The sequence below is a fragment of the Mytilus californianus genome, unplaced genomic scaffold (assembly GCF_021869535.1).
Source record: "Mytilus californianus isolate M0D057914Y unplaced genomic scaffold, xbMytCali1.0.p SCAF_9, whole genome shotgun sequence".
In the NCBI taxonomy this organism is placed as follows: Eukaryota; Metazoa; Mollusca; class Bivalvia; order Mytilida; family Mytilidae; genus Mytilus; species Mytilus californianus.
This window is the reverse complement of record NW_026262745.1, coordinates 44,555,296-44,580,074: the sequence shown is the minus strand read 5'-3', so window position 1 is coordinate 44,580,074 and position 24,779 is coordinate 44,555,296. Positions and strand designations below refer to the sequence as shown.

General features: G+C 33.2%; 1 protein-coding gene across 1 annotated transcript; it reads left to right on the top strand.

Moving 5' to 3' along the window:
* The first annotated feature begins 1,517 nt into the window (after positions 1-1,517).
* LOC127715907 (probable G-protein coupled receptor tkr-1) lies at positions 1,518-6,105 on the top strand. Its single transcript, XM_052222023.1, has 2 exons — positions 1,518-1,641; positions 4,756-6,105. Exon 2 carries the CDS (start codon positions 4,757-4,759, stop codon positions 5,987-5,989), a length of 1,233 nt encoding a protein of 410 aa, XP_052077983.1. The 5' UTR covers positions 1,518-1,641; position 4,756; the 3' UTR covers positions 5,990-6,105.
* The last annotated feature ends 18,674 nt before the right edge of the window (positions 6,106-24,779 follow it).

The following is a 24,779-nucleotide window of genomic DNA, read 5'->3' as shown; positions in this document are numbered from 1 at the left end:
CATACACCAAATATAATTGACATATTACTTATAATATCTGCGAAATAGACCAAACCGCAAAAAATAAACATTATCAAAAGAACCATGTAAATGGGACCAAGGTCAGATGAAACCTGCCAGACGAACATGTACACCTACCAATCATGCCATACAACAAATAAAGTTAACCTATTGCTTATAGTATCTGAGCAATAGACCAAACCACAAAAACTAAACATTGTCCAATGAACCATTAAATTTAGGTCAAGGTCAGATGAAACCTGCCAGTCGAACATGTAAACCTTACAATCATTCCATGCACCAAATATATTGGACCTATTGCTTATAGTAACTGAGATAAGGAATTGACCACGTAACTTTAACCTTGATCATTGATCTATTAATTGAGGTCGAAGTCAGGTGAACCCTACCTGAAAGACATTTAGACGGTGCAAGATACCCACATACCAAATATAGTTATCCTTTTACTCATTAAAAATATATTTTTTTTCAAGCAGTCACTGAATCATGAAAATGAGGTTAAGGACAATGGACATATGACAGACGGAAACTTTGTCACATAAGGTATCTGTATACAAGGTATGAAACATCCAGGTCTTTTCAAAACAGACACATTAACGTTATCATGGTTGTAGTCTTGGTCAGATTTAAGATGTTTCTATTCATGAATGGAAGCTGTAAATTGAAAATACCACCATTGTCATGGTTTATTCTACGTTTAAGTTGTTGATTGTTAATGTTACACTAGGAACATACACAATTTGTAAATAAGTAGTAAAGAGGCACAGTACATTAAGTATTTGTAGTTGTGTCATGACGTCATCGCATTTTGACGTAATCGTCCAGAATATATCGAGGGACCAGAAATGCAGAAGTCACGAGAACGAAAATGTGTACTACGCGTACGCAAATTCTGTGTACCAAGGAGGAACATAACATATTTCGTCTATCAATAAATTTCAAGTTTTGTGAATAAAACAATTGTGAACTATACGTCAATGAGATGAAAATCCAACGACACAAAAAGCAAAACCACATTGACATGTCATCATAGAGTCCAACGGAAAATTATTTATTCAAAATGTCATAAACCGTGCCTAGGGAGTAAGAACCTTAGAGAAAAAACAAGTTATTTTACTGAGAGTTGTCGAGGCCACTATCTTGAATGGGACCACAAATTTCGCGCAATCTATCGTTCAGAAGCTCTCGGTTGGATAGGTAAGTAGTATGGTTCGTTAGTTTTTACGTTAGGTTTCAATGGTACAATTTCGTGCAAAAAAGGATAAAAAGTGGATTGGGCGGTACAATAAAATGACCAATCTAATCGTTGGAAATTCCACCAATGCGAAAGTACGTAACGGATAATTTCAGCGTATCCCAAACCCTGACACACGATTTATATCGAGGTTATTTGAAGGAAACAAATCGTCATAGGATTGCGTCATCGTTATTGTTGATGATATTATTATTTTCCTTGTTTGACTATTATGTTCCGTGTGAATTTGTCTGAACTTTGAAATTTTGTGTCAATTCTTCCTTGTACTTCGTGAAATGAATGGAACTGTGTAGAAAACTATAGTATTGAAATATTATATGTAAACTATAAAGGATAACATCTAAGTGTTCAAACTTGAACTACTGGTAAGTTTAGCTGAAAGTTCAGTGTATGAACATACTAGATTTGTAAGTGGAGGACGGCACGTTTTCTTCTAGAGCTTGCATTTAGTATCTGTAGTGTAATTTGATATCGCATTGTTTTATAATTTTCAATTTGCCAGTATTATAAAGTTTTCTCTTAACGTGTAAGACTATTCTGAACTTATTTTTTTTGAGATTTTCTGTGTGACCTTTAATAATGTTGATGGTCTTGCGTAAGCGCCTTCGAGAACGAGAAGACGTTACTGCGTTCGTCCCTATGACGTTGTATGTGTCGATTGATTTTTGTCTCATTGACGTATAGTTCACAATTTTTTTATTCACATGACTTGAAATTCATTGATAGACGACATTTGTAATTTTCCTTCTTGGTACACATAACTTCCGTACGCGTAAACAGCATAGTAATAATTGAAATTTACGCCTTGCAATCATCCCATACACTAAATATAGTAACCTATTGCTGACAGTATCTAAAAACAGACTTAATCTTGAAAACATAACGCTTTATAGGCAATATACCAACATCACCTGCATATGGGATAACAATTTCCCAACTCATTCGGTATTCAACAGCTTGTAGCTGCTACTCAGACTTTATAAAGCGTCACCAGTGTCTGAGCAGAGAGTTGATGAACCAGGGTTATGTCAAAGACCGTCTCGTCCTTTTTCTAATTAAAGTTCATCGGAAGATACCAAGACCTTGTTGATAAATATTCCGTATCAACTTCACAAATAATACTTGATGGTCTTGAAGTATAAATTCTAGGTACTGACGTTGTTTATCATCTTAATAACGTGTTATAGTGTTCTTTTATATGTCTTTGTACATTATTAACCTTTGCTGTTTAGTCCATTTTTGGTAATATCCTTTTGGCGTGAATCGGTTACTTACGTATCCCGCCAATGGTGTTGTTGCGCTGTGGTAATTTTTTGTATTCTTGTCTTCCTTTTTTGCTTATGTGCTTTGTCCATATGCCATTTTGTTTTTCTTTGTTGATATATCTGTTTGTTTTTATAGTGAATAAGCTTATAACACAATGTTGACTGCTGTATCCCTATTTTAACGTTTGTACCTATTATGTCTGTTTGTTTTGTTCACACATCGTTGTCAATATAATGGAATTTTATGCGACTGTCATACAAGTGAGAGGTTTAGCTAGCTATAAAACCAGGTTTAATCCACCATTTTCTACATAAGGAAAAGCCTGTACCAAGTCACGAAGATGACAGTTGTTTTCCATTCGTTTGATGTGTTTGACTTCTTGATTTTGCCATTTGGTGAGGAACTTTCCGATTTGAATTTTCCATGGAGTTCGGTATTTTTGTTATTTTACTTGTTATGCGACTGTCATACAAGTGAGAGGTATAGCAAGCTATAAAACCAAATTTTATCCACCATTTTTTACATAAGGAAATGTCTGTACCAAGTCAGGAATATGACAGTTGTTTTCCATTCGTTTGATGTGTTTGAGCTTTTGATTTTGCCATTTGATAAGGGACTTTCCGCTTTGAATTTTCCTTGAAGTTCGGTATTTTTGTTATTTTACTTTTTAAAGTCAACCATAAAAATGAGATAAAGTTCAGATAAACCTGTCAGACAGACATATACACATTGCGATCATTTCATACACCAAATATAGTTTGTTGCTTAAAATATACGAGAAACGAACTTAACCGTGAAAACATAACATTGACCAATGAACTATGAAAAGGGGACCAATGTCAGATGCAGTTGCGGAAAACATATGCTATTTTAAGCAGTCACTGAACCATGAAAATGAGGTCAGGAACAATAGACATATGACAGACAGAAACATTGTAATATAACGTATCTGTAGATAAGGTATGAAGCATAAATGTCTTCTACCCCTAAAATATAGGTAAAGCTTTCCACAAATAGTTAACATCGTCGTCGCTGCCGAGTTACAATCCCTGTGTCGCATTCCGCGACTATCATCGCAATAGAGAGATAATGTTCTTGTTCCTTACGCGTTGTGGAGGACATATAAATACCGGGCGTCCATCTGTCTGTCCGTCCGGTTTTGTTAGCACTCTCATCCGTACAATTCTTGCCAGATTTTCTTAAAACTTATATCATAGGTCTATATTAGCAATGTCTGGGACAAGTGCGAAAATCCATGTTGATCAACTACTTTTAAAAGAGTTATGCCTCTATGAAATATTAATTATACGGAAAATTTCATTGAAAGCGTTTTCATGTGAACAATTTTTGCCAGATTTTAATAAAATTTATATCAAAGGTTTATATAAGCAATGTCTCTGACAAGTTCAAAAATCAGTGCCGATCAACTATTTTTAAAAGAGTTATACCCCTTTAAAATATTAATATTATGGAAAATTGTATTGTTAGGGCTCTCGAACATGTGTAGAATTCTTGCCAGATTTTTATGAAACTGACATCATAGGTTAATATTAGCAATGTCTCGGAGAACTTCAAAAATCGGTGTCGATCAGCTATTTTTAAAAGAAAAAAATGTAAGTTATATTGAAAATTGCATTGTAAGCGCTTTTGTGTGAACAATTTTTTCCAGATTTTTATAAAATTTATATCAAAGGTTTATATAAGCAATGTCTCGGACAATTTCAAAAATAAATGCCGATTCAACTATTTTTAAAGTTATGCCCCTTGGAAATATCACTTATATTGGAAATTGCATTATATTTGCTTTCATTTCTCGAAGATATCTTTAAAAAGTTTAAAAGAACAAACCAAAAAAAAAAGTAGTTTTTAGTTATTGCAGTTGGATAGATAAAAAATGTGCAACGCGGGGGACATTGGAACTCTGTTCTTTAATCTTTTTAATTGGACCAAAGGGTATCAGTGCATCAAAATCCCTTACCAATTAGAGATGCGCCTGAGAAATGAAGGCATAACGTTCATGTTTGTCATATTGAACTGAGGTATACAAACATCGGGAATCTATTGAGGTGAAAATTAAGCACATTAATTATTCTAATATTAATAATCTCTTAGCTATGGAGGAAGCTATTGCAGAGTAAGTAATTAAAATTCCTTGAAAACTTCAATAACATGCATTTGAATTTAAAAATTTCGAATTACAATTTACATTGCAGGATGGCTAATGTTATTGATAGGAATGAAGTTCTGAAGAATAGATATTCCGATATTTTACTCAGTCACACATTCTTAATTCTCATTGGAACAGTAATAGGGGTGCTAGGAAATGGTGCCACCATTTTTGTGTACTCCTGTCGGATTAAGGAACGAGGAGAACGCTATTTCATTCCTTTATTAGCACTCGTGGATCTTACTGCCTGTTTAACTATTTCGACAAATTATGCTATGAATGGTTATACATATTTTTACGATTATTCAAGTAACATCGTTTGTTGTGTCACTACATTCTTGCAGGTGTTTGCTTCCGGACTGTCGGCTCATATTCTCCTTATCATAAGTATTCAAAGGTACCATTTAGTATGCAAACCGTTCGGTCCAAAGATGACATTGTTCCGGAAAAGAGTTTCGCTTGCTGTTGCATGTTTATTTACATTGGTGTATTCTTGTCCACTGTTAGGTTTATCAGGAACGGTTACAACCGAAAACGTTCTTCTGAATCATACAATTAATACAACGACATGTAGATTGTCCACAGTAGACGCAATACCAATTACTATCTACTTTGGAGTTTTTGCTCTGATAATATTGTGTAATCTTGTTCTCACCACAGTCCTTTGCATACCAGTCTTCAAAAAGATTAAAATTACCTTTCTAGATAAATCAAAAAACCAACGTTTAGCCACTAAAAAGAAGCAAAACATGTCCAGTCAAGAAGTTTTGGAAACAAGTTTGAAAAAGACATATGCATCCGCTATTGAGTTAAATTCAGATATTAAAGATACAGCTAAAAGTAAATCATCCGGAAAGAGTGAATTCCGGAATATTGCCTCGAATCTAGAACTCGCACATGATTCTCCCATGTATGCAGTGCAATCTTCTAAGAACGATAATTCAAGAACTGAATTAGAAGAAAACGAAAAAAGCTTAAAGGAGTCTTCCAAATCAAGGAGTAGTTCAGTAAAAGCAAGAACAAGAACTATGTTTTTCGTTATAATATTTGTCTACGTTATCTCTTATATTCCTACGGTTGTCTGTTTGATACTTAGATACACAATTGAGAATATTAACGAAATAACTTTTTCGAAGGGAGAAACATTTGCTTGGTTTTATATAGGACGGTTATTTATTGTTAATCACATTGTAAATCCTTTTATTTATTGTTATTTTGATGTGAAATTGAAAAGGGAATTAAGACAGTGGTGTACACACCAGTCAAATGTACAGAATTAATAGTACTAGTTGTTTTGAGATGAAAAACTCACAGATACATTAGATTTACTTCATTTTAAATATATATCAGTTTGTATTGTCAAAAGAGATGGTAGTGATGACGACGATTATGATGATGATGAGGAGGAGGAGGAAGAATAGGAAGAGGAGGAGGAGGAGGAGGAGGAAGAGGGATTGTTGTTTAATGTCCATTTGCAATTATTACATGCATATTAGTACGAGAACACATATGTTAATGTGATACGTACTTTACTTTGTCCAAGACCACCACGCTGAGCCGGATTTTTAACGAGCCTATTTTCAAGTCTTTGGTTGTATCCGCCCTTGATTCCAACCGTCAACCACCAGTGTGTGACATTTGATTTGATCAGATGTTTATTCGTTAACATGATCAAATAATTTCATAGAATTTTTCCTGTATTTTGACGAAACTTATTTGTTCTGTGTGTTTCAAATAGAATGTCCTCGTCATAGTTGATCCCATGGACATGTTTGCCAAATGTGTTTTGGACCAATATATCTTATATAACTAAACATTAAGATTGCTTATTTGATAATAGAAAATAATATCCCAAAATAAGGGGGTTTATTAAAAAATCAAAAAGTAAATTTACAGTAAATAAAATTGAGAATGGAAATGGAAAATGTGTCAAAGAGACAACAACCCGACCATAGAACAGACAACAGCAGAAGGTCACCAACAGGTCTTCAATGCAGCGAGAAATTCCTGCACCCGGAGGCGTCCTTCAGCTGGCCCCTAAACAAATATATATACTAGTTCAGTGATAATGAACGCCATACTAAACTCCAAATTGTACACAAGAAACTAAAATTAAAAATAATACAAGACTGACAAAGGCTAGAGGCTCCTGACTTGGGACAGGCGCAAAAAATGCGACGGGGTTAAACATGTTTATGAGATCTCAACCATCCCCCTATACCTCTAGCCAATGAAGAAAAGTAAACTCATAACAATACGCACATTAAAATTCAGTTCAAGAGAAGTCCGAGTCTGATGTCAGAAGATGTAACCAAAGAAAATAAACAAAATGACAATAATACATAAATAACAACAGACTACTAGCAGTTAACTGAAATGCCAGCTCCAGACTTCAATTAAACTGATTGAAAGATTATGTCTTCATCATATGAATATCAGGCACAATCCTTCCCGTTAGGGGTTTAGTATCATACCATCATAACATATATGAGAAGAACATAACCCGTGTCATGCCAACAACTGCTTTTTAAATAAATGTGTTTAGTGCCGATGCAAAGACCCTATAAGTAAATCAATATTAACGCCAAAATATGCAATCTTTAATGACCAGACAACAGTATCGTAACTATATCCCTTCTTAATAAGTCTATTTAAAGGTTTTGTTAGCTTCAGAGGTGAATACTGACATTTTTGTGCTTTATAAAGAATATTTCCATAAAAAATTGGATGTGAAATACCTGAACGTATAAGAAGTCTGAATGTTGAGCTAAATTTACGAATGATGTCCTTATACCGATGATAAAATTTAGTAAATGTTTTGACTAGTTTGTGATATCGAAAACCCTGGTGTAATAATTTTTCAGTAATACATAAATTTCTCTCGTTAAAATCTAAAACATTGTTACATACACGAGCGAATCGTACAAGTTGAGATATATAATCACCGTAAGATGGTGACAAGGGAACGTCACCATCTAAAAATGGATAATTAACGATAGGAAATGACAAATCATCCCTTTTATCATATATTTTAGTATTAAGCTTTCCGTTAATGATATAGATATCAAGATCGAGGAAAGGGCAGTGGTCATTGTTAGTATTAGCTTTATTTAAAGTAAGTTCAACAGGATAAATTTCTTTAGTATGCATACTGAGGTCGTCATTATTGAGAGCCAAAATATCATCCAAATATCTAAAAGTATTATTAAATTTGTGTATCAGATGTTGTTTCGATGGGTCTTTGCTGATTTTTGTCATAAATTGTAACTCATAGCAATACAAAAAAAGGTCCGCAATAAGTGGTGCACAGTTAGTCCCCATTGGAATTCCGATAACCTGACGATATACGGAATCTCCAAAGCGAACAAAAATGTTATCTAGTAAAAATTCAAGGGCATATATAGTATCAAAGCATGTCCAATTGACATAGTTTTTTTGTTTATTGCTACTGAAAAATGACCTAAAAGAGTTTGAACATATATATTCACATTCTGACTTTTTAAATGCCCATTTAATTAGGTGTGTGAATTTTTTCTTAATGAGAATGTGAGGCAACCTATTAGTATCCTATAACTTGGCAAAAAGGTAACATGAAAATATGCGTCTAAAAGACAAACCTAACATAAAATAGAATAAATTTACCAAATTGAAATATAGCAGAGAGAATACTCATCGGAAATATAATATTTGAACATTTTATATATATTTATATAAAATTGATGATGTAAGTTTTAGTGTGATGACCTATGTAAACGCGCTTGAATTGTTATCATAAGATATGAACTCTTAATTTTTTCAAATATAACACGTTTGTAAGATATATCTTATCAATTTATAGAAAATTAAGAAATTATCGTTTTAAACAGAAAAATATGCAGTCAAAAAAGATATATATTTTGTGTTGAAAAAAAAATGTACAAAGATCAATATTTAATGTGTCGTACTTCTACTGCCAATAGAGACGAATTTTGCTTTGCCGGGTGTATAAATACACAACCACTTCCGAACTAATTAAAGATGTTTACCCGGAAGGATACCAGGCTCACCGGATGCACAAAGCCATAAAACCAACTTTTGCTCAGAGGCATCAATTTGACCGTACCGGATGTATAATTGCACAGTCACGTCTATTTCGCTTAGAAACACCCCGCCCAATTTGGACAATGACTCGAATAAACGTAATCTATTGAAATACGAATGACTGTCATACTAACGGTGTCGCACGCTGCATAACCCGGTTCAACCAGTCACTGCCTTTCTGTCAGATCTGTACTCTGACTCTCTATTGTTAACTGTTGCCAAAAACAAAACAATTATATAGATACATAGCAAAAATAAAATGATTGTTTTCATGTAGATACGTTTCTTCGACGACAAATAATTGCAGCGCATATATTCATAGCATATTGTGCTCGCTGTGTTGGATGTCATCAAATAGAATGCGAGAAAGAGAGAGATTCTACGACAAGATCCTGTTAAGTATGATATATTATACCAGAACCAGTCCTATACAACAGCATAGACAGTGTAATGGTCACTAAACTTTACAGAGTCCTTGAAACAAATCTGTCAGGGGTCCATAGGGGGCCTTTTGGAAGATAAAATCTATGTGCTTGTCTAACATAGGGCACCTGTTGGAAGATAAAATCTCTGTAATTACATGCTCCCCTTTTCCGGTTGCAGCCAAAAGTCGTACTCATTTACTGGTAGACACACTCTGCAGAACTGATACTATTGAATGTGGTTATTTTTTTCTTGTTTTGAATATGCATGACAATTTGCCCCTTGGTGTAGGCAAACACCAATCAAACCTGTATAAAAATCGACTTTTTTTCCAGTTTACCATAACCGTCCATTTCCCATCCACATCACTAGAAATAAGGGTCAAACTACACCACTGCAAAGTCATCCCCTCAATAGTTTGAAAATGTATATGCAGAAGAAATGTAGAAAAATTATGTGTCCTCATCAGATACTTGTATGATTAAAAACAGAAACATGGAGGTCCATCTGCATCAGAACCTTTGACCAAAATCATTAACAGACTTTAATAGAATAAGAGTCATCCATGATTTTAATGAGAAGAAACATTTATTCACGTTTCATTGATTGGTTTTTGCTTGCTTAACGTCCAGTGGTAATTATTTAATGTATATTCAAAACGAGAACAAATTAACAAATAATACAATAGGCAGGTTCTGCAAGGTAGACCGACTAGATAGATTAAAGGGGGAAAATAGAGACAGCTACTAAAAATGTGGGTATATCGGATGGGGCCAAAATTTAAAAAAAAACCAGTTCATCAACGAAACACTCAGGTAGTTGTTGCAACGGTTTTTTAATGTGCAAGGAAAATGGCCCTCTCCTAACCAAATGTGGATATATCGGGTGGGGCCAAAAAGTTTGCTTTGCAACAGACCATCAACGAAACACTCAGATAGTTGTTGCAACGGTTTTATAATGTGCAAAGAGAATGGCTCTCTCCTGACAAAAATAGAGGCATCGAATTTAACCTCCCCATGTCGGCCGGGCGATGCTGCGAAAATATTCACCCTTCACACCCAAATGGACGCCACACTTTATCTAGGAACTATCTGTCGGATTGAGAGAAGTCCAGGGATGACAATATCTCCAAAGTCAGAATGTTATAAGAAATGACATCACTGTCAGAAAGCAACAAGAAAGCATTTTTGGTTTTGGTTATTAATGTCTTTTTTTTTCAATTTTCAAATTTGTCCAAGTCCATCGAAATTGTAGTTTCGAGTCATCTATTTGGTTAAATGATTTGAAATACGACATAATGTAATTAAAAGTTCAAAGTACACAATGTCATATAAATTTGGTTAGCTGTGACTCTGGATAAAGTTTAAAAGAACTCTAAGAAAAGGCCCTCGTGTGAGTAATTTCAGTGGAAATTGCTTTACCCTCATATTCAGTTCAGCAGGAATGTTGTTATCCAGTTATATTCTTACGATTGTCTTCAAACTTGTATGGTGTCTATAATCTTTCATATTCACCATGTGCTTTTATTGTCATTTCTTTCCAAAACAATTTATGCAATTGTTCAGTTTTCAAAGGTCCATCAGAATTTAAGATATTTTTGTAATTAAAATGTATTCAAAATGCGCAACAAATATTCGCCTATCTCTAAAGGTCTCCGCTTGCGATAAAGATATCTGATTGCTCTCACTTTACTCAAACTAAGGGTTATCCCAATGACAATTTAGATTGACTGATAGATTATTGCTTGCTCAACGTCTAATGCCAACTATTTCATGCATATTCAGGACGAGAAACCGTTAATACTTAATACAATAGGTTCTACTAGGCAGCTTGACCAGGATGTAGGACGGAAAATTGAGGGTATGTAGGATAGAAGGAAAAATTATGCCTTGCAACAGGCCACCACTGCCCATCGAAGAGTTGTTGCAGAGGTTCTTATATGTGCAGAGAGTGTGGCACTTTCGCTGAAAGAGTCACCGGAATTAATGTCCTCATTCCGACTTGGCAAGGTTCCACTTAATTTTTCATGTTATTTTTAACATATGATGTTTATTCATTCTATCTGGCTACACACAACATTTTCATCCTGATGAACACAATGAATAACAGTTCAGTTGATTTTCAATTATAGAAAAAGAACAATTGATATATCCCTTGCTTATAAATGACGGTTAATATAAATCTTTTAACCGACCCAAGATGTATAAGTGAAATATTGATCCTAATCGGAGTTGTATCTTAATTTCCGCAAATATCTAGCAGTCCTTTTTAATAACTGCCTACGCATGTGGCGGAACCAGAAATTGGCGTAGAGGCGTACGCCCCTTCCCCTTGATCGCCAAAACATATTCATGTTTGTCACGATTTCTAGGATTTTTCTAGCATGAAATCGTCCTAAAAAATTATTGTTATGCATATTATCCATTTTCTCGAATCATGCCCACCTATCAATAACACTGAATCTGTCCCTTCAAGCTACAGTTGACAATGACAGGGAAGTAAAATGTAAGGAGTTGTCTTAAAAGTAGTAATGATCGTATTTGAATACTACCAATTGTTTACGGGTTTGTAATACATGTTTCCTTGCATGTCTGTTATACTTACCACAACGATAATTTTCTTGTTCTGGTTGTAGTATTTGTTGATTAGAATTCAATTTTGATTAAAGTATGAACATGATAAAGTAAAGGAAGGGCATCAACACAATAATCGAAAAACAAATACGACAGACAGAAACCAACATTTACGAGCGCTCAACCCAACCCTAACTTGGGACAGTGTTTAACAGCAAAGCATAAGAAAAAACTATAAAATTCAGTCAGAAAGGGTGGAGTCATCAGGTAATTAACATAAGTATAAATGAAGAAAGAAATCCAACCTTTAACAGCTCGTACTGCAGTCAAAACATTACAGAACTGTCCGACAGCACCTATAAGAGCTTTTAGGAGTTGACCAATTAAACCTACCACCAGATCTAGGCATAGTCAGAAACGAAAATATTAGCTTAACTAAAGAAGAAAAATCCATTGATAGAAAATATCAAAGACTTCCTATACTGGACCACAATTAATATGTAAGGTACAGGAAACGCATTTTATCTAAATGCATTGGAAACGTCAACAGATATAATCTCCATACAAGAAAACTAGTTGTAAGAATTCCAAAAACAAACATTAGGTACTGTACTACCAAATATGGATATATATATATCAGGTGCAGCAATACCAACAGGGAAACCGCAATTTCCAAAATTTTTCAAACTGCCGACAGGGAAAATCACACTAAAATCTCCAATGAACATTTGTATCATCTGTGTCTATACGACTACAAATAACTCTGGAACTCATTTTTGAATAACACTTAGTTTCTTGATATCGTTATTTATATCTTGTCAACATATTCAGCAACTCATAGAATTATCATAGCGGGAGACTTTAATGATACCATGACGTTGTCAGTTTGTTTTCGATCTATGAGTTTGACTGTCCCTCTGGTATCTTTCGTCCCTCTTTTAAAACAGTCTAAAAACTAACAAACAAACGAACATGACAGACTTCTACAAGCGTTTGTACAGGAGTTGAACCTTAAACTATGCTGTACTGACAAATAAACCCTGTTCAACCATTATGGACTGTCCCGTTCTCAAATTGATTATTTTTTAAACGAAACCACAGCTACATTTATCTCCAACTAAAAAACACAGATGTACAATACTACAAGTCATGTGCCTGTAAGGGCAAAGATTGATGTGAATAAAACTGAAAAATCAAATAGTCACACCTAGCTTTGTCAGTCAATTCAAACTTCAGTGGAAAAATCCAGATAGTGAACTCTTTAATGCACCGATAAGCGAAAAGCTTAATGGGTTCAATATAGAAATGCATTCTTTATAAGAAAACAATTTTTGTGCAACTGTCTGAAAGAAAATGCTGCCTCTGCTGTATCATATTTAATTATCAAACTAAAAGGTATAAAATTCAAAGCATCTCCTACCAAGCTTCTTCAAATATGTAAAGAAAAATATCAACTTTGGAAATCACATGGAAAACATAATAATCACTACAAGACAGGCAATAGAGTGCAGTTGGTGGCCAAATCAGAAAATCGCTCCGGACACAGAATCATAAATTCCAAATAATGTTATAATTTTCCTCTTGATAAAGCTATGTCTAAAACAGGCTATTGGAGCTGTGTGTAAAGTTCGTTTAAAATGTTACTATGCGAAAAGATTCCTCGAGTACCAACTTAAATTTATTTTTCTACTAGTTATATATCAGTCTGGAACATGCCAATTATCCGTAATAATAACTATATGTATGCAGCTAGAACAAAGAGGTTCAGGCAAAAATACTAACAAAATCGATTGATCTGATATGCTGTAAAGATAAACACTTTTGAAATTATGTTAGTATGCAAATTCAAACGGACCTTATCTCGATGTAAACATTTAATGCAAATAAATCGAGAAGACCACACAAACATGTTTAAAATTTGAGACAACCTTTTCTTAAAATCGCTTAAAATTAGTAAAAATCTATTAACGGATAATCCACTTTGTAAAAATATTTTCCTTTATGTTTTTAATCTGAACGAACATAACTTTCAAATTGTTATATTCACACAAAGACTATATTCTTATATTCAAAGTGGTTGTGGAAATGAGCAGATCGGCGTGCTAAAAAAAATAGTTGCGGTAAATAGACTATGTTGAACACTACAAAAACTGGTGACTGAAAAGATCTTAATTAGATTCTGTATGTACATATTAAAATAAGGAGATTTGGTATGATTGCCAATGAGACAACTATCCACCCAAGTTCAAAGTGGATGTAAGCAAATGATTTTTAAAATATTTTTTAACAGTATGCAGCAAATATTTACAATTTTAAATTTCAGTGAAGCAAGCTTCTAATGCAATTATCTCGATAAATAATGAAAATATGACATTATGTTTTTGATGAACATTTCAAATAGCATAGCTTAACAGATAATTTCTTTAAAATATACAATTATAGTTTAGAAATAATTTTTAATCGGTATGGTTACCCAGTAGGTGATCTAACGAAAAAAAAATTATATCCTTTGCAAACACTATCTTAATATACCAATCGATAAGAAAAGCAGGGAATGGGAGTTTTGTGTAAATTTGATATAAAATGTTGCTATGCGAATACATTTCCTAGCTGTACACCTGACTCGAACATGTCATTTATCCGTATATGTATGCAGCCAGATCAGTCCAGGAAAAACATGCAAAAAGAATCGATTGATATGAAGCAAAGATTAAAAATTTAGAAATTACATTATTTATACTTAACAAATTCAAACGGACCTTATCCCGGGGTAAACATTGACTGCGAATACATCGAAAACACCGTTATACGTATACAAAAATTGAGACGACCTGTTCTTACACAATTGTAAAATAATAACTAGAAATCTTTTAACGGACAACCTACTTTGTAAAAATATTTATTTTTAGTTTTGTAACCAGCACAGACACAAAGTTTGATTTGTTGTATTGATGAAATGACAATATTTCTATATTGAAATAAAATTGAGAATGGAAACGGGGAATGTGTCAAAGAGACAACAACCCGACCAAAGAGCAGAAAACCTAGTTTTGTAACCAGCACAGACAGAAAGTTTGATTCGTTGTATTGATGAAATGACAATATATCTATATTGAAATAAAATTGAGAATGGAAACGGGGAATGTGTCAAAGAGACAACAACCCGACCAAAGAGCAGAAAACAGCTGGAGGCCACCAATGGGTCTTTAATACAGCGAGAAAATCCCGCACCCGGAGGAGGGCATCAGCTGGCCCCTAAACAAAAATGTGTACTAGTTCAATGAAAATGGACGTCACACTAAATTCCAAAACATATAAATGAACTAAAATTAAAAAACATACAAGACTAACAAAGGCCAGAGGCTCCTGACTTGGGACAGGCGCAAAAATGCGGCGGGGTTAAACATGTTTTGTGAGATCTCAACCCTCCCATTTACCTCTAGTCAATGTAGAATAAACAAATACACAGCAATACGCACAGTAAAACTCAGTTTAAAAGAAGTCCGAGTCGGATTTCAGAATAGGTAACAAAAGAAACTAAGCAAAATGACAATGATACATAAATTAACAAAGGACTACTGGCAGTTACCGACATGCTAGCTCCAGACCTCAATTAAACTGATTGAAAGATTATGTCTTCATCATATGAAAGATCACGTAACGTAGTTTTGAGAATTAGGTGTATTATATCTTGGGAAATTGTAATATGCTATGGACTTTGAATAAAACTCCGAAAATTGGTGACTTGAGAGTGCTTTAGATTTTGTATGAATCTGATTTTCCCTATGCATTTTTCTCTATATGCAGCCAAGATTGGTTATTTTTAAATTTCAGTTTTACAAGCTTCTAATGCAATTATCCCGAAAAAAAAATGACAATAAAACATTATACATTTGCATGTATATTTCAAATACGACAGTTTAACAAATACTTTCTTTAAAATGTACGATTGTTGTTTAGAAATAACTTTTAATCTGTATGGTTACCGGCATTGTTTTACTATTTTTCCATAAGAAGAGTTACATTTCTACTGTTTTCAAGTCATCGCACGACGTAAACAACCTATTGACTTTGTCGCCTTTTATATTATATGAAGAGTCTTCTCTATTGTTCGTATCGGTTTTCCCACCGCTTATACTTAACATGCTTAAGGATATAATCTTAGGTGTTTTCTAAGTTGAAGGGACTTACATTTTTCCAAATAAATACTTAGTTTTCAATGTTTTATACATTAAAATATTAGTCATGTGTCCTGTTCTCGCTTTTCTATTATCAGATGTAATTTCAGCGTATATTGTGTTGCGTTTCAATCTCCAATTTAGCGGAAAAGTTGGATTAACTTATTTTACTGAATTTCATAAACACGATATCCTTTCCTTTCAGTGTTTCATAAAACAAACTGTGTAGCTGTACGAAAATAATCTAATATCGGTTTGTTATTGTTCGAGTAAAGAGGACTTCAAATTCAAATTAAAGGTAAATTGTGAGAAGTTTTCAGTGTATGGATATATTTATTAAAGTCATTTTTTATCCTGTTTTTGTATCTGTTAACATTTATATTATATCTATGTTTGTTATTTTTATTGAACCGGATTGATAGGTTACCTTGTTTGTTTTCTGAACTGATTATTGTATGTTCTTGCACGTTCTTTTTAAGCATGTGAGCTTCCTCCTTCAAATAAAAAAAATTTTGGTTCGATATTAGGTATTGAATATACACCTTTTTGGCGTTGAAGATGGTATAATAATCTTATATATCGTTTGGATGATTGTTTCGACTTGTGTCTGTCTCATAGGCCATGTTCACGCCCAACGTCGCTTACTATTAATCTGTTGTCAATTAGTTTGATGTAATAAACACTGGTATCACATTGAATTTGTTCTCATCTGTACACCGGTATTAATTACCTATACATGAGAATATTTCACACGAGTAAACTAGAAGTTATATAAATGTCCATTACATGTATAGCAGTGCCAAATAAATAAGTATTAAATGGACGACTTACATTACTGTTGAAAATCCACATAAGGATAGAGTAAACATTATACTATCATCTTAGCTCTGTAGTAGAGTTTGCAAATGGTGCAGAGTTTTATGAAATCGCGATAAAGTGTGACTTTTTCATTTCATTATCTAATGCGGGAACATTTGGTGATATAATAAATTCCCGAATATGGTTTTAGCAATATTTGCCATAAAATAAAACCGCAATCTATCATTTTTTATACAACACCGAACTTAAAAGATACAAATGTACATATTAAATTAATTGGACGATTTTCGAAAGCATGTGACATTTTTTCCAATCTTACCGTCTGTCAAACTTTGTTAAATGTCTTTCATGTTGCATCCGTGGTCGATTTTTACCTTAAAAAGCGTTAATGTAACAAGCTTAATTTAAACAACATAACTAGAGCGAGATTCCAATGATTTTTTTATTACTTATCATGTAGGATTTTAAAAACATAGTCAAAATGTAAAATAAATTTGGATTTTTAATTAAAGTACCAACGTCTGACCGTTGACCATAATTTTAACAAATCTGCGCCGTTTAAAATCTGTAAGACAGGATTTAGTCGAAGGGCATTAAAATTATCTTCATAATAAGATTAAAAAAAAACCGTGAGGTAGGTCGTTTCATACTTTTTTTTATTATTTACTCTTCTTGTCACCAAACTTATATAAAAACCAATTGTTCAGAGAACAATTGAAGGTCTTTCCACATCAATTTTCAAAGTTATAGAAAAGATGCTAGTTCCGGTTTACTCAAAGTTAAAATTGGCATCCAATCATGAGTTTCTTCATACGCGATAAATAAATGGTTTCTATATACTTTTGAGTAAAATAAGGGAGATAATTAAATAAGCTACTTCCGATGAAGTAAATGTCACTTCTGGTCTCAAATGATAGCGTTTTTCACACTGAATCCAAAAATATATAGTTTCTATATACGTTTGCATGTAAAACAGGAGATAATTGGCTTTATCGAAATTCACTTCTGGTCTTTAGTGATATTATATGTATTTATTTTACAAAATATATGGATTCCGAGTACTTTTCGATAAAGAAAGTGCAAAAATGGCTACTTCCGGTTCTCTCAAGGTCACTTCCGGTCGGAATTTTTCAAGGTCAGATGTCACCCAACCTTTTGTAAAAGGTCATATGGCTTTATAATAAGTCAAGATGAAGTAATAATCTATATATTAAGACATTTCAGGGGGACTAACTCCTATAAGATTTCATTAGATTGTTTCAGACCAAATGTAACATATCTTCATTACAATAAAGCAAACATTTTGCACTTGTTCTCTTATATATATCTTTAAAAGTGTCGGAGAAAATGCAAAAACAAGAAAAAGTCAAAAAGTCAAAATTGAGAACTTGACCTTGACCTTTGACCTTGACACCAAGTTAGGACCTAGGGCCTCAAATAAAAAGATTCCAGGGTCATACGGTTAATGGTTTACAAAAACATACCGACTAATTTATTTGGTAAAGGTAGATAACTCCTATAAAATTTCATCCAATCGCTTCGATCCAAATCAGCCAAAAAATCCTGAGGATGTATCGAACAATTTAAAAAAAGAATTTTGTCGATATCTTTTTTGTTACGAAGGAGATGCACACACAAGATAAACAGTGAATAGGGAGATAACTCTTACAAAGAAAATTGTTCGGCTTAGAATGGATGAAAATAAAAAGCGCATAAACTGTATGATACTATATAAGAAATATCTTAGCGACATATTGCGAAACAAAAATTCTGTATTTTGGAATAAAAGCATTGTAAGGCTTAATTTAACTTTTTTAACGAAAACAATGTCAGAATGATAATATCTTTTTATCTGAAATACTAAAATACCTTGTGTAACCTTGTATATTAAACTCTAGCTTCTATATCACGTCTTGTCAGAAAGGAAGTCTGTTTGTTTACATTTTTGATCATATTCACTCGAAAAAAGTGATCACACTCGAAAAAACCCGATCCTAGCAGGACACTATACCTACCGTGAGCATGATCATTCTAATTTCATTTAATTTGTCAAGTATTTTGATGAAAATCATTTTTTCTGTGGATTTTGTTTAATAAAATTTCCTAATCGTAGTTGATTCCCGGGACAGGCTTGACAAAAGTGTCACCGTCTCATTTTTAGATATATACTTCCATCTTAATATAAGCGGTCTTTTCAGTACCAGAATCTATGACAAACGAGACGAATTTAATTTTGCAATTATAAATTTCCCCCACCTTAACTATACTGCAATAAACAAAGTTGAACTTCCCCTGCATATGAGAAACACATTTCATAACTGAATCGGTATTCAAGTGCTTGCAGCTGCTACTCAGACTTATAAAACGTTACCAGTGTCTGAGCAGAAAGTTGATGAACCAGGATTAGAACAAAGAATGTCTCGTCCTTTTTTAAAAATAAGTTCATCGGTAGAAACCAATTCAAGATCTCGTTGATAAATATTCCGTATCAACTTCACAAATAATAAAAGATGGTCTTGAAGTATATATTCGAGGTACTGACGTTGTTTTTCGTCTTTATAAAAGTGTTCTTTTTGTATATTTTTATGGCGTGACAGAGTTTTTATACATCCCGCCAATGTGTTGTTATGCTATGGTAATTTTTTTTTTTGTATTCTTGTCTTTCATCTTTGCTTCTGTGCTTTGTTTATATATTGTCTGTATGCCATTTGGATTTTTTATGACATTGTTTATTTTAATAGGAATTAAGATTATAACACAATGTTGACTGTTGTACCAAAATTTTTGACCTTTTGACCTTTCACTTTTGTTTTATTTGCTCACATATTGTTGTCAATATAATGGAGTTATATGCGACTGTCATACAAGTGAGAGGTTTAGCTAGTAATGAAACTAGGTTTAATCCATCATTTTTTATAATTTTATTTATTGAATTTAAGTATCCTACAATTTGGCAAAGGTTACATAAAAGATATGACAGATAAAACAGATAAAATAAAACAAATTTACCAAGTTAGAATATAACAGAGAGAAAACTCTTCTGGAATATAAAAGAAATGTGTGAAATGTTTATCAAAGTCTTACTGTAGGGTCCAATGTAACTGTTATAATAAAATATTTTTCTGTAATTTACTCATATATATATCATGTATATATATCACGTTTGAATTATTACTTATCAGGTAAAAGGAAATTTAAAAAATATCTTTTTACACTGAAATCAATGTAGTCAAGGTAGACGTTGCTATATTTTGTGTTGAATAATTTCTTTCCATAGAGCAACGATCTTTAATATTTCGTACTAGACGTTACGAGGAAATGACTTGACAACTACTTTTGCCGATTGAGGCGGGTTTGGCTATTCGGGATGTATAAATATACATCATATTCCGAACTAATTGAAGATGTTTAATCACATACATAGCCCGAGAACACAGTTATATTTAAGAGCATTTCTTTTAGACAATAAAGTAAAATTAAAAAAATGCTCTATCTCAAAAAGATTTTTACAGTGTATTGTACTACTATTTGGACAAATAATATCAAAATTATAGAAAACTCTACCAGCTCTAACTCAAAATATTGACTATTCTATGTTAAGGGAGTCTAAAATTAAGTTTGACAGCTTCAGACATACTAGTTTTTGACCTTTTTTAACTGGACCAAATAACTACTTAACATAACGATTTAGCAACCAAATTTTTGTAACATGTAATTTCATCCCTTTACTTAATATTTCATGCATAAATTATAAAGAAATAAATTTGGAAAGTGTATGAAAAAAATATACTGTCCACACTAGGGACGATAACTGTGTCCTCTGAGCACATGAGTGGAAGGATTCCGTGCTCTCTGGATGAACAAAGCCCTAGAACCTACTTTTGCTCATAGGCATCAATTCTACCCTGCAGGTGTGTAACTGCACAATCACATCTATTTCGCTGCGCTTAGAAACTTTGAAACATTGATTCCAGTATATGTTATATATTGAAACTCCAATAACTGTCATACAATCGGGAGGTTTTACACGCCGCATAACCTGGTTCAATCAGCTACTGGCTTCCACCCAACAGTCAGTAACTTGACTGTCAATTGTCAACTGTTTCCATAAGGATTGCTGGAAGATATTCTCCCAAAAGTAACCAGTGTATTATTATATATTAGTTTTAGTTTTATTTTAATTTTATCTTTTTCATTTTCGGGCCCTCTTTTTTGAATTTTAGTTTCATTATTTAAGAAATAATTCCTTCATGTCATGCTCTATGCTCATTTTAACATGGGTAGGCATTATATTTGTCGATATTTTACACTGATTGTTAGCGAGGTGTAAAATATGGTCAAATATAATGCCTGCCCGTGTTTAAATGAGCAAAGAGCAATACATGAAGGAATTATTTCGATTTTAATAGGACAAACACAGTATTTTTATTTATCGAAGCTTACGAAAATACCTTAAAAATGTTTGGCTGTTTCCGTTTCCTTCCAGTGTAGTATGTACATTACATTTTCATATTTGATAAGTTTAAAAACTAATAGCAGGGTAAATATATTTATTATTTGATAAACAATATATAATAAAAGTTTATGTAAGCTGCTAAAATGTATATTTTTTATTGGGATTACAATGAAAATAACGAGAATATAAACAGTAAGTTTGTGCGCATGTGTCAAACATATTTTGTGTTTACAAAGCGTTATAAGGACGTCATATTAGAATATTAGTCTGATGGGTCTTGTGTAGACGAAACGCGCGTCTGGCGTAAACACAAAATTTAATCCTGGTATCTATGATGAGTTTAATTGAACACAAATTGAGATATAACAGGGATCAAGCCCGTGAAGAAAAACTTAGCGCCATCCGTCCTGAGGATAACGATATTAAGGCTAGACGATGAAAAAAAAGAAATCATAACGAATGAGACTAGACGGTAAAAATTTAAAACATATAATAGTTTAAAAAAAAGCCAAAAACTATTCATCAGACTGAAAAGGCTTATATATTCAAATCTCAGAAACGCGATACCGTTATTTTTGAAATATTGTTACCCTCTCAGTCTAATGAATAAAATTAGTAATATTGTAATATGATTATAGTTATCAAAGGTACCAGGATTATAATTTAATACGCAAGACGCGAGTTTCGTCTACATACTCATCAGTGACGTTCATATCAAAATAGTTATAAAGCCAAACAAGTATACAAGGTTGAAAAGCATTGCACCAAAATTCCAAAAAGTTGTACAGCTAAGGTAATCTATTCCTGGGATAAGAAAATCCTTAGTTATTCGAAAAATTCTAAGTTTTGTAACAGGACATTTATAAAAAAAAATATGACCATATAATTGATATTCATGTCAACACCGAAGTGCTGACTACTGGGCTGGTGATCCCCTTGGGGACGAAACGTCCACCTGCAGTGGCATCGACCCAGTGGTGTAAATAGTTACCAGGATTATAATTTAATACGCTAGACGCGCGTTTCGTCTACATAAGACTCATCAGTGACGCTCAAAATAGTTATAAAGCCAAACAAGTACAAGGTTGAAGAGCATAAATACTTTGAGAACATACCCGGCCGTGGAAAAATACGAATATATTGCATTGTATGTCAGCCGATCGGCAACGTCATGATTTGTTTGGGATGTTCCTATCATAATCCCACGTCAAACTCTTTTTATGAATGAGTTACTTGATGTCAATCAGTGTAAATGACGTTATTGAACACTCGAGTCAGAACACAAGCATTCTACGGGAAATTGCACGAATGTTCAAGTCGTCAAGACATGGAAGCATACACAAACGATGATACACATTTATTGAAACTCAATTTTCGCAGATAAAAGTGAGATTTTGTTATCAAAATTGTTCAGTAATCAAGTAATTAATTTAACTAATGAAATCGACATAGGTCTAAAATATTTATTCGTGGTTTGCAAACATAAGATCTTCTTTCAAGATAACCATCCAATCTCGTTCATTAGACAATGCAATTTAGATGTAACAAAGATCAATTCCTTTTTTTCGACAGAAACATACACATTAATTACATTTCCCTAATGATCCTAACCTGACTTAGTATGTTAAACATGTCACTAAATCAGTTTTCTTCGTATTTTACGTCAATATTGATAGTGTGTTCAATTACGGGAACAGCAAATATTTGCATTCATCTAGAGCGCTTCAAAAAAACAATTTTGTCTTTGTCCTACTAGAATAGAAATATTCGTGGTATAATATTAGTAAAAAGGGCCAACCCGTGGTACAATCAATATAAATTCAAGCCCCATAAAACATTTATTAAACTCTCGACTTTATCTTAAGTAAATTAAGTAAAGTGATGCTTTAAATTGTATCTGTTTTGAATGTTACAAAATATTGTTGACGTAATACATTTGCGTGTTGTTTTGTTGTACTCCCATTTAACGTGCACGTTCTAGACCCGTATTTTCTAACTCAATATGATAGACAACCTAGTTACTACTTATTCGTTGCTAATAAAACAATGTATCCAACGCGATGCTAAGTATTTATTAATCGAGTCTCGAAAATTCATTTTGCTATGCAATCCTTATTCTCATCTTCCAAATACAATTTTCTTCTCTTTTCCGAAAAGCGTTTCCAAAAATGGAGATTTAGAAGTAGTTGGGGTCGAAAATGTTTGGCTTGATTTAAAGTTTAAACAAAATCGACCATTTTTGCATTGAACATTCTACAGCCCACCAAACTCACCACAAAATGCATTAAATATTATAGGGCAATTTTGTATCTAGCTACATCATGTACATGTGCTGGCATTGAGGGCATCTGAATTGAGACGAATTCAATGACCACTAAGATATTGCATGTCCCAATTTGTTAAGAAATGTTTCATTTGTTTGTGAAAAATTCTTTCGTATGATGGTTTCAAGTTTTAACCGAAATCCTTTTTATTGAATTGAGCAATAATTTCGAATTATTTGTCGAAAGATTTTCCGAATTATAACTATAGTTTTCAAAACAAAACTATAGCCCTCAGGCTAAAACCTCCGTAGTGTATATATAGACATAGGTATATATTATAAACAAAATCGTATTTATAAAAAAGCGAATAAGACAAACCATTATGAATGTAAGTAAGGATTTCGCAGACTTCGAAACAAAACTGTAAATGTCATACGTATTGAAAAGAAATAAACTCTATGATAAATAATGACAAAGCATAATTTGAGGACGATTTCAATCACGGATTAATGAAATTTAGCAAGCTAAGTAAGTAGTCGACATAAAATCGAGAGACTCGAATATTCAACTTATCTATTCGAACAACACCGTAATTGATATGAATAAGACACTTAAACAGTATTGTTCTTGAATCCTGTTAAGTCAAATACATTCTTCAGACCCTAAAAGTTAACAAGGTCACGGGGCTTGACCATATAAGCGTTCGTATGATCAAACTTATTTGAGATAATATAACAACACCGTTTAGCGCTATTCTTTTTTACTTAAGTGTTAGAACCAAAATATTCCCTTCCGCGTGGCAAGTGGTTAGGGCAATCCGTTGTTTCAAAAAAGGTGATAAAGAACAAAGGCGATATACCAACAACCACTGAATTACAGGCTCCTCACTGAAAGTGACTGCTAAATATGTTTGCGGCAGCTCAATCATTCCTTAACCTAGGACAGTGGTACATGTATAACAGAACAAACCAAAAAATCAGTTTAGCAGGTCTTAAATATAAATATTGTTTTTATTGGTACTAATATTGATTTTGTTATCAGTAAATTAAAAGCAAACTAAATATTATTGTGATATACATATACACATTCATGGATCTACAATCTGTCGATACCTGTATCTTGGCATTGCACAAGGTCACGTTTTTCTCTGACTGTTTATGACGTCTTTACACGAAACCCATTGGATGTTGGATGTGTACGGATTGATAATAAGGTCTTAGATGCATGATTTTTTTTATTAGTTGTTAGTGGCTTTGAACTAGCTGTCAGTAACTGCG